At 39.8% G+C, this 12,026-nt stretch overlaps 1 protein-coding gene across 3 annotated transcripts in view; it reads right to left on the reverse strand.

Annotated features, from left to right (window-relative positions):
• Positions 1–7,293, reverse strand: part of prkcz.L (protein kinase C zeta L homeolog) — a 118,243-nt gene extending 110,950 nt beyond the window's left edge. For 2 of the 3 annotated variants that reach the window (XM_018226007.2, XM_018226005.2), the window contains exons 1-2: positions 6,606–7,293; positions 2,916–3,097 (exon numbers count right to left, since the gene is read on the reverse strand). In XM_018226007.2, coding sequence (XP_018081496.1) covers positions 2,916–2,983 — 68 coding nt within the window. In that variant the 5' untranslated portion in view covers positions 2,984–3,097; positions 6,606–7,293. The remainder of the gene's footprint in view (positions 1–2,915; positions 3,098–6,605) is intronic. The other variant, XM_018226006.2, reaches the window with a different exon arrangement.
• Between the last annotated feature and the right edge of the window lie 4,733 nt (positions 7,294–12,026).

Here is a 12,026-nt window from a genome sequence, read left to right on the forward strand (position 1 = left end):
GCCTGCCAGGAGCAACCCAGTAATCCACCTGAGTAAGGCAGGTTTGTCAAGAAAATACATTACTTATAATATTATTAGACAGGTTGGTTAAGCAACACAATACTATTTTTAAAGTTAAAGGAGAACTTAATAAGCATTTAATATTAGTTTTATCTCATGAGAAAAATCAGATTTTAGCTCTTGTAGAGCCACAGATTGCCGAGAAGGGGATACTGAAAATGAACAACTTATTCCAGAAATGGTACAACATTTATTTAATAATATTTATAAAGTTCCTTATTTTCATGAGAAATAGTTCAACTAAATTGCCATTACATCAATAGTTCCCCTTTAATAATCAGTGGTGGATACTCATTAACTGGGCACATTAGTGAAAAACTGGTAAAAGTCCTCATAAAATTAAAAGGGAAAGCTTTAAAAACTAGAACTTCAATTCCCAAAGTGTATTGTTCACATTGGGCTAATGTAAAAAAAAAAAAAAAAAGTAAAAGGTTTGGGACCTGTTCTCTGGAAACCTGTTATCCAGAAAGCTCTGAATTACAGAAAGGCCGTCTCCCATGGACTATCATAATCAGATAATCCAGATTTTTAAAAACGATTTCCTTTTTCTCTGTGGTAATAAAACAGGAACTTGTACTTGATCCCAACTAAGATATAATTTAATCCTTACTGGAATCAAACCCAGACTATTGGGTTTATTTAATGTTTATATGATTTACTAGTAGAGTTAAGGTATGAAGATCCAAATTATGGAAAGACCCATTATCCAGAAAACCCCTGGTCCCGACCATTCTGGATAACAGGTCCCATACATGTATAACACAATCTGAACTGTAAAACAAATTAAATACATTACACAGACCATAGCATATTTGTATACAAATTTATACTTCACATGACACTTTAAAACATGTTTTTTTATTTTCAAGCAATTCACAAACACACACTAACTAGTCTGCAAGAAAGAAATAAGCAACTAATAAAGCAGTAATTAGGTCTATAAAAAGCCAAAAATGAACTGTAATGTTTCCATTTTTAAAATGAAACATGTATTTGTCAACTGTTCTTATTAAGGAATGAATTAAAAAAAGCATTTGTGTACAAGGACAGCTGTATGTCTGATACAATGATACACTGGGTCTTTTATACTCTTGCTTCGGGGTCTACAGAAAGTCAAAAGGACTCAATGGAAATGAATTACAGGTTTATTAAAAACAATAAAATAACTGCAAAGTATTTTAGATGATGGGGAGAAAAAAAAATACATTTCCACATACTGTAGTCTATGGTTAACAAGGAATGTCAATTTACATATACTTAAAATGGGCTACTGAAGTTATAGAATCAGACAAAAAAAACAAAACAAAAAAAAAAACTGCTAGAACCATGTAAAAGTGTAGAAGCCCTTTGTCCACATGTACGGTAGGTTCTTATCTGCATGAGGTCTTGTTCCAGCACCCTGGCAAAGCCCATTACATTATCTGCATGCCGAAAGCATGCTAATAAGACTTTCTAAGCGCTTTTTGTACTTCTTTTGTTTTCATGATATTAGCCGCATTAAACACGGCTAATACAAGGATGTTCAACACCAACTCGGCCAGGGTTGCACTGGTCAGTGCCAATGTCAGAAAAAGTAAAGATCTTTTTTAAAATGAATGCAAATTGCAAACATATTGGGGCACATTTACTTAGCTCGAGTGAAGGAATAGAATAAAAAAAACATCGAATTTCAAATGATTTTTTTGGCTACTTCAAATCGAACTAAAAATCGTTTGACTATTCGACCATTCGATAGTCGAAGTAGTCTCTTTTAAAAAAACTTCAACCCCCTACTTCGCTACCTAAAACCTACCGAGGTGCAATGTTAGCCTATGGGGAAGGTCCCCAGAAAGATGAGTAATAAAAAGTAACAATTACAATACATTTGTGGCCTTACAGAGCATTTGTTTTTCGATGAGGTCAGTGACCCCCATTTGAAAGCTGAAAAGAATCAGAAGAAGAAGGGAAATCATTCGAAAACTATAAAAATGAAATAATGAAGACCAATTGAAAAGCTGCTTAGAACTGGCCATTCTATAACATACTAACAGTTAATTTGAAGGTGAACCATCCCTTTAAGTTACACCACTCTTCCCCCTACATTGATTTTCTGGGTGCTGGCATGCCCAGTCCCCTCCCCAGGTAAAGTCATACACAAGCATAGCAAGATCCTGCATACATTTTTCGGGTATAAAAATTTTTTTTCAATGTTTCGAGTTTTTTTTTCAGGTTTCTTAACTCAAATTCACTGATTTGAGTTTTTTCTTAAATTAGAAACCATTCGAGTTGTGAGTTCATTCCAGGTCTAAAAAAAGCTCACAAAGCTCTAAAATTCGACAGGTTGACAGATAACCCCCAAAAAGTTGCATAATAAAAATATTTTGTCAATTAAATATGAAACCCACTTTTTTTAATTAAAACATGCATGCCTGTTATATAGGTATTCACAAATCTCGGCTGTCAATCATATATTGCCTGCCACACCTCTATGCCTCAGGCTTCTCTTTGCCCCCCCCCCCCATACATCTCCTCCTTTCTCTTATACTGTAACCAGTGCATGGAAATGGCATCAGGTCCCCCATTCTGGAGCATAAACAAGATTTTGGCATTAAAGGGCAAGTAACCCCCCACAATAAAATGTATTTCAAAGTAAAATGCATGTGGTTATAGCCTTTGAGTACATAAAGAATAAGTTGCTTTAACACATTTCCCCCCTTTTGAAATTTCCCCGGATTTGAATCCTGGTACTTTGAAAAAATGTAAAATTGGGGTCCCTGTTTCAGGCACCTGACCCAAAGGTTCAGAATTCCTGCCTTAAAACAAATTATGCCGATGTTTGGTGGGTCAGTTACAAAATTAACTGTTTGGTTACTCACCCTTTGTAGTGTGCCTTAATTTTGATGTCCTTTGATAAATCCATTTTTGACCCCATTTTGCTTGGCATGATATTCAGCTACTTCCGTGTAAATTTCTTTAAGGCATACAGCACATCAGCGACCATTCAAGACAGCTCTGCTGTTATAGCAACACTTGTTTTGACAGACACCGCACTCTCTACCTGTGAAAAGGACAAATAATGCATCAAAATAAGCATTCAAATACTCTGAATGACAGAAAAGGCCAACATTATACAATTCAGTACAGTATCTGATCAAAGCATTATATATATATATATATATATATATATATATATATATATATATATATATACACACACACACACATACATATACCAACTGCAAACATTTGTGGTACATTAGCTGATATCACACAATGCAAGTTAATCTATCTGGAGAACCTTGGGATTCGCTGTTCCATAACCATCTAGATTGTGTCCTCTGATCGCTTATTATTGTTTAAGAATCCAAATCATTTACGGTGAATCACACATTAATGTGCAGCCAGCCTTGTGCTGAAAAAAAGAACCATGTAAACCAACAACAAAAGCACAGACAGCATCCTGCATGACAAACCTGTATGAATAAAATCCAGCAGAATGGATGAACTACCTGCACATTAGATCTATGGGCTTGACACCAGTTAATTAAATAAGAGACGCACATTCTTTGCAGGTTTGTCAGGACTGAGAGGAGAAGAAAACAAACCGACACAGATATCTGATAGGTTGTGCTTGTGAAAGGGTAGCTACAACGTTGAAATAGAGAATCAATACGCCAAAGTGCAGTGAATAGTGCTGAGAATTTTCTCCACATATAAGCAGCTGCATTGCTGGATACTCACAATTCCAGTGTATCAATTAGACATACTGTACATCTATATTATTAAAGAGAGATGGAGAGGAGACACTGCAGATGAGGGGTCCTTACAACTCCCATAGTCCTCTCATATTAAGAGCTGGTGCAGCAATGCAATAAACAGTACAAGTAGGCAGGCATCTCGCTTATTTCCAGAATACTTATATTAATGGTGGAGAAAACTTTAAGGGCTAGTCCACACGGGGAGATAGCCCTGCGTTTGCAGTCGCGGCGACAAAGCGCCGCGCCAGTCGCCGCGACCGGCGCAGGCGACAGTTTTGTATGGGCGCCTATGTAAAAACGCCTGTGCTAACCACACGAGGCGATGCGCTTTTCAACAGTCGCCTGAAAATGCCTCGCCAGGCTTTTTCAGGCGACTGTTGAAAAGCGCATCGCCTCGTGTGGTTAGCACAGGCGTTTTTACATAGGCGCCCATACAAAACTGTCGCCTGCGCCGGTCGCGGCGACTGGCGCGGCGCTTTGTCGCCGCGACCGCAAACGCAAGGCTATCTCCCCGTGTGAAATAGCCCTAAAATGCAGCAGTAAAGCGAGCACCCCATGTGCCATCAGCTTGAAGTTTATCAGCAGTTAAAAAAAAAAAAAGTAATTAAAATTCTTTACTATATAATCCATTTACCTATGGATTATATGAACATAACCTTTGAAAAAATGCCCTGAAAAGAATTTTTAATGTCAGTACCTTTCTTGGAAAACATCACAGTAATAAAACAACAATGATCGCTTCCTGTTAGGGTAAGGCCAGACGAGGAGATTCGGGAGGTTTTGTCGCCTGGCGACTTATCGCGACTTTTGCGCGACTATCTCCCCGAACTGCCTCAGCGTTTTTTCCCCATAGGCTACAGCGCAAAATGCAAAATCGCCTGCGCTAATGCACACGCGGCGATGCGTTTTCAATAGTCGCCCTTACTGTTTGCTGAGAAATGGATTTCAGTTCAGAATTCTGCTGGAGCAGCACTATTAACTGATGCATTTTGAAAAAAAAAGTTTTCCCATGACAGTATCCCTTTAAGGGGGAACTACCCCTTTAAAGAATATTCAGTTCAAATAAATTCCTTATCACAAGATAAGACAAAAAAATGCTTCCTCTTTGCCAGCCAAGGAGTGTTCTAGTAAATGGTACTGGGTGTTAACCGCAGAAAATAAATAGTCGTCAAACAATTATGAAGAACCGATTTGATTCTTCCACCACACACACACCTGACATGCCTCCTATGCTGACACATAAACTCACAATTAAAAAATACTTTGGAATGACAGTTATCATTATGTGCCAGGCTCAAAAACATGCATGCATGGCTCATTGGAAAACTATTCATAGATGTAAAAAGAACACTTAGATACCCGTCATATGCAATGCATTCATCTGCATAGCATTATTAATTATACATCCGGAGCTCAAAGGGATTATTACAACCATCTAATATTTATATGAATTTATATATGCATAATTTGCAAATCGCCTTACGCTGTTTATAATGTTTGAATTTTTTTGAGCTATAAATACTTGGAAATTCGACCATCGAATTGAAATACTTTGAATTCAAACTTTTTTCATCGAATTTGGGTATTCTGCGTTTCGAAGTAAAACCCTTCGGTTGAATGATTAAATCCTTCGATTCAAACGATTTTATCGTACGATCGACCGATTTTACATAGAAAAATGCTGTTGAAGGTCCCCATAGGCTAACATAGCACTTCGGCAGGTTTAATTTGGCGAAGCATTGAAGTCGAAGTTTTTCTAAAGAAAAAGTACTTCGATTATCGAATGGTCGAATCGAATTCAAAGTAAATTCGAAGTTGTAGTATCCTATTCGATGGTCAAAGTATCCAAAAAAATTACTTCGGATTTCTAATTTTTTTACTTCGAAAATTCCCTCCGATTCACTTCGACCCTTGATAAATCTGCCCCTTAGACATGAAAAGGCAGCCTGCCAATTGCCTAATAAGTGATGAGGAAGGGAACAGAGACATCGTACATGAGTAGCTAGGCAATCTGTAGCCTGTTATTAATCAGTACCCCAACCAGTTACACCGCATTCACATTCAACAACAACAGTGACTACTGCATATCTGATTTACTGTGAACAAGTGCTTCAGACATCATGATAAGCCAGTGAACTGCTTTTGGGGTGAAAATCACAAAATCCTTGAGGCATATGTGGACTTATTATTCATTCTCGGTCTCACAATAGTGGTCACTTATAATTTTGCAGTGACCGGGCACACAGCAGCGCCCCTGAGGGCAACATCTCAGTAACCATTGTAGAACCTGATCTACCCTCTTTAACCAGGTTAAATCATCAGCAGAGGAAGCCAGCGCTGGAGCTGAACTACAACTCCCAACGTCCTTTGCTGCTTTCCTCCTTTTTTTGAAAGAGCAGTAAGAAAGGCCAGCAGAACATTATATCAGGTTAAAGCAGAAAAAGAAGTTAAAAAGGGAGTCATTTGGAGGATATTTGTCAAAGTATGAGATTAGAGCTCATCACAGACAAAATTCCCCACTTTCTGTTCCATTCTATGGGATTTTTAGTCTAACTTTCAACCACTGATAACTACACTTTTAAAAAAAATCCAATAGGAAAGAAAAGAAAGTGGTTAAAGTTGTGTCTGTGCTGCTGATATAGGAAGGCAACGTGGTGCCCCCCAGATAGTTTTATATATGCACAACTCTCAGAAACCAGAGCTCACACAGTTCTATTACTTCAGCACTAGCCGGGGGTCACCTGATCTACACAAATCCAGGAGTCAGCTGACCCCTTACCTGCTGCTGCGCGAACTAATGAGACTTACTTTGTGCTCGGCTCCTGCGCTGAAGCCGATCACCTACTCCCGGCCGTAACGCCAGTCTATATCCCCACGGAGGCCGAACATTACCGAGCGAGTAAAAGGAGGAGGCGTAACTGAGCGGCGGATACGAGAGGGTTCATAGGTACCAGAGCGTCTAACCCTGTCACAGTCAGAGCTAAAACTCCCAGCATCCCCGTGACACCTGCGCACACTGACCCGCCTTCTTCCCGGCGCTACAACCAGTCGCCTGTCAGCGGAAAGTAAAAACTCCCCGGGTCCAACTGAAGAGTGTCACTGTGTGACGTATGTATGGAAGCCGCTTACCCTCCTCCTCTTTCTTTCGACGTCACGGACACCTGAAGCGCTGTGCGGGTTTAGCAGCTGGTCTTGTCTTCTAATCTCTCACTATCCAAGAAAAGAGTTGTGCCTGCAGCCCCATAGGCACGGAGCAGAGCAAGGGCAGCAGCTGATGATGTCACGGAGGAGGCGGGCCTTTCATTGGCTCCCTCCCTACTACAACTGCCGGTAGATCCCGGGCTAAACTGAAGCCCAGAGCAGCTGCTCCCTCCCTTCACTCATTAACCCCTGCTCCTTCCACAAGCACCACAGCAGCTCCCTCTCCCCCCCTCTCACAGTGTTCAGGCAGAACTTGTGGCCCTACAGCTGACACCAAGGAGATTACACCTGCAGCCAGTCATATTGCTGGAAAGGGGAGGAGGAAGCCTGTAAGCCTGTAATTGACTAATAAGATGGATTGTAGGGAGCTGTCACTGCTCTGAAGGAATGTGTTTGCTTCATGCTGTGTCATACAGTGCAGGGCTGATTGTGGAATTCACTTGTTAATAATAATAATAATAATGCATTACGTGAGCATGTACAGTAGGGATGCACCGAATCCACTTTTTTGGATTCGGCCGAACCCGCGAATCCTTCTTGAAAGATTCGGCCGAATACCGAATCCTAATTTGCATATGCAAATTAGGGATGGGAAGGGGAAAACATTTTTTACTTCCTTGTTTTGTGACAAAAAGTTATGCGATTTCCCTCCCCGCCCCTTCGGTTCGGCCAGGCAGAAGGATTTGGCCGAATCCAAATCCTGCTGAAAAAGGCCGAATCCCGAACTGAATCCTGGATTCGGTGCATCCCTAATGTACAGTAGGGAACACTAGTATGAAAGTATGTGTGTGTGTGACCATTAGTAATATAATAATGGAACGGAAGCCACAGACATGCCAGTTATGTACAGCAAAACTCTTGTCAATTCTAATGATTCCAATTGATTTCTGAAACCGCTAAATAGTCATGTAATCATTTTTACAGTTGCATAGCTCCCAACATTTTGGAAATAAAAAGAGGGGGTAAAAAAGTGTTTTAAAGTTTTGGTTTTTTTTTACCATGCCCATTTATGAAAGTTTCAACATATTTTTGTGGTTTCTTTATTATTATTATACTGTTATTAGTTTTGCTAATGAAGATGAATTGCGCTTTAAAGGAGAATTCAACTGTTAACTAAAAAAAACCCTACCCCCCCTATTCTACCTAGACCCCCCTCCCTCCTTCCCCCAGCCTAGCTGCCCCCGCGGGAAATGCCCCAAACTTTTTACTTACCCCTCTGTGCAGATTCAGGTATCACAGTTTACAGCAGCCATCTTCCGGTTCTTTGGTAATCTGAGACTAAGACCGGCAAAGCGGCCCATGCCTAGTTAGAGCAATTTCCCGGTTTGCGACAATTGCGCATGAGCCGAAATGGACAGAAATTGCAGAAGCACCGGAAGAAGACACAAAGACCCAGAAGATGGCTGCAATGAACTGCGATCCCTGAATCTGCACCGATGGGTAAGTAAAAAGTTAGGGGCATTTCCCCGGGGAAGCAGCTAGGCTGGGGGGGGGGTCTACATAGGGTAGGGTTTTTTAGTTAACGGTTAAATTCTCCTTTAAGCTGTGAGTCTAAGTTTTCCCAAGAGACCTATTTATCTAAATTGTTACAATTGCTTATTTGCTTATTTCAAAACTGTTACACAAATATCTTAGTTGCACCTGGTGGCTGTTCTGGCTCTGGGCCAATTAAGTTAGAAACTTTGTATCTTTTTTTGGTTGTTCCGTGCAGAGAAAGTCGGGATATTTCAGTACAAATGCAGGACTGAGGGTTGAGCTGTCGAAAACGGGACACTTGGGAGGTATGCAGTTGGCCACTGGCACTAATAATAATGGTTATAATATGGTTCCAGATACCATGTAAAATCACTCAAAACACTGGTGGGTTTGAAAGACTTCACAAAGATCCAAACTGACCACTCGGGAACATTAGAGGAATTATACAAAAGCGGGATTTCCATGATCCTATTTCCTTTGGCATGTGGGCTCGTAGTCTAACGCAATTATTATAAACACTAGACATTAAGCCCGTTAAATTAACGGGCGCTAGAACATATGTGTCAGACGGTCCGTGGGGCACATGCGCAGTAGCGCAATCCCACGGACACAGGGACTGGACGCAGAGACACTTCAACTTTATTATATAGGAAATAGGATAGAGAAGTCAGTTCTGCATTTATTATCTACGTCATATCCTACAAGCCAATGTCACACATATGTCATTTCTTTATTGTGTAAATTCTCTAGCCCCTACAACTAAATGGGGAAAATGTAAACGGTAAAACTTGAATTTTTAGAAGGAAACACAAATTGTAATTTGTAGAGATTTATTATACCCCAAAACTGCTATATATCTGAATCCGAAATTACTCGATCTCAAACCTGTCGAGGTCATGTAGAAGTCAATGGCAGATGTCCCTGAAGATGTTTCTTAACATCGTGATCTGTGTTGGTTTTCGGCTGATAATTGGATAAATACGAGTTGTTACGGTGACAATTCGAGTTGAGTATTCGGAGAGTCAATTCTAAAAATTTGGACATGGACAATTCGAATTGACACACAAATTTGTCACAACGTTTTTGACTTTTGATGGTTTTTGAGTTGACGTTTTCAAGAAGAATTATTGATAAATGAGTTAAATTCGGGGATGGGAGTTAGATCGACTTTGTTTTAAAAAAAAAAAAAAAAAAAAGAGATAAGTAAGTGTTCTAGTAATTACCCCTTAAAGATATGAAGATCCAACTTACGGAAAGATCCACTATCCAGAAAATCCCAGGTCCCGAGCATTCTGGGTAACAGGTTCCATACCTGTACTGATTTCAATAGTGTGTATTTTCCATTTATAGTTTTAAAATAGTGTCTTTTTATAACAATATTTCTGTGTGAGCCCTGTTTTATTGGAATTCTTTTACAGAGTTCTAAAATATTTTTGTTCATATTTTTTGGCCATAGGAGCTCCCACTGTATTCACAGTGTTGTCAGAAAATTGTCATTATTGATTAGTTCATGTGCCAGAGTTTGGGATATTGAACACATTTCTATGTGCATAAGCCATGCCTGCAACTACATCTTGAACATCTTTGTACTTTATTCAACAAAGTTGCTCATCTCACAATCATTTATTATATGAACATATTTGGATGTACACAGTAACGTAACTAGAGGGGGCGGGCCCTGGCGCAGGAACGTGCAGCCGGGCCCCCCGCCCCCCTCCGTACACCCGGAACGGCATGGGATTCATTAGGCGCAAGCTGCCGGGGGGGGGCCTGAGGGGGTGCGGGCCCTGGCCCAATCGCACCCCCTGTTCCCCTGGTAGTTACAATGTAATTTCTCCTACCGCACACCTGTAGTTCACCAATCCTGCAACTGGTGGTGCGTTTCTTCCGTTGACTCGGCCGGGCCCCTTAGCAACGAATGTGTATAGAAACCAGATACGCACACACACTGGTTAATGCAGTCGGGGAGTGTCCCCTTTTATTCAGCCACCAAACATTCAACGTTTCGGGGCGGAAACGTTGAATATTTGGTGGCTGAATAAAAGGGGACACTCCCCGAATGCATTAACCAGTGTGTGTGCGGATCCGTTTTCTATACACATTCCCCCGGTAGTTACGCCACTGGATGTACATCTGTCAGAATAAACATATGAGGTCCCAAAGGGGTGTTTGAGCTGCAGACACATCACTATCATTGGGTCCATCTGCACTGGAATATTAATAAGAGAAGCCTGAATAGAAAGATGAGTAACAGAAAGTAGCAATAACAATAAATGTGTAGCTTTGCAGAGCATTTGTTTTTTTTAGATTAGTGACCCCCATTTGAATGCTGGAAAGAGTCAGAAGAAGAAAACAAATAATTCAAAAACTATAAAAGATAAATAATGGAGACCACTTGAAAAGATGAAAGTTAGAATTGACCATTCTATAACATACTGAAAGTTGACTTAGAGATAAACACCCCTTTAATGGTAAAAAAAAATCTACTCTTTGATGTCATGGTAGCATGAAATGCAATTCTCAATTAATAATCAAGTTTAGTAGACTGAAACACCAAAGGTGCATCCATTTAAAGCACACCACTGATTGGTGCAGAGAAATTGAGAGAATTATCAAGGATGCTCAGGTTATCCTTTACAAGAGTTATTTACACATGAATTTGTAATTGAACTTGTCTTAATAGTCCTGGTTATTTATAAAAAATCAGCACAAAAGGTAGGTCTTTGTATTTAACATGGGGAAATATTTAGTAATTTCTAATTGTTTATTGTTTTATTATTCTGGGAATGAGGCCACTTCATGAAAAGAATGTGTTCAAAGTACGGTTTACTTGACATCAGTTAACCTTTCTTATCTCAGTGTTTATGGTAGTGGTTTTCAAGGAGGTATGCAATTTCTGGTTTTCTGCAATTTTTGTCTAGCTCCATTTTTTTTTTGCACAAAAACAATCCCATCTGCTTATGTCCTTCAATGCATTATTTAGGTGTAATAATTCTAATAAAAGCTCGTCTGTGCTTTTCCATTTCTCTCCCATTTCCCTCTTCATTTAGTCAATCTTTCACTCTTAGACATTCGCACAAGCAGTAAGGAAATTGCTGAGCATATAAAACTATAACTTCCCTGAGCGTTGCCAGGAGATTCGCTGCCATTATCATGTATTAATGAACTGTAATTTCAGGAGCAGCATTATGGAAGCCAAATAGCTATTTGGGTTATGAAAAGCAGCTTGCAAAATTTCCATCCAAGAATTGAGCAACTGCTAAAAAATGACTAAAATTTTTAAATTCAAAAAGAAAAAATACATGATAGCCACTTGGCAGATGGAGGAATGGGAAAGGTAGCAAATATTCAGTGGTCCCTGTGCTTTTATTAATTATACAGCTAAAGAGGGAAGCAAGCCTATGAGACACATAATAAGGTAATGGGATCATAGGAAATGGATTTTGTCATCTGGGGTAGGTGTGAAAGCCATCTGCAAAGTCTTAAAATGGGCATAAAATTAAGCACACATTGATGCTATTCAGAAATACGTCCCTATATGCTACTTTGCAA

This window comes from Xenopus laevis, chromosome 7L, assembly GCF_017654675.1.
Source record: "Xenopus laevis strain J_2021 chromosome 7L, Xenopus_laevis_v10.1, whole genome shotgun sequence".
Classification (NCBI taxonomy): Eukaryota; Metazoa; Chordata; class Amphibia; order Anura; family Pipidae; genus Xenopus; species Xenopus laevis.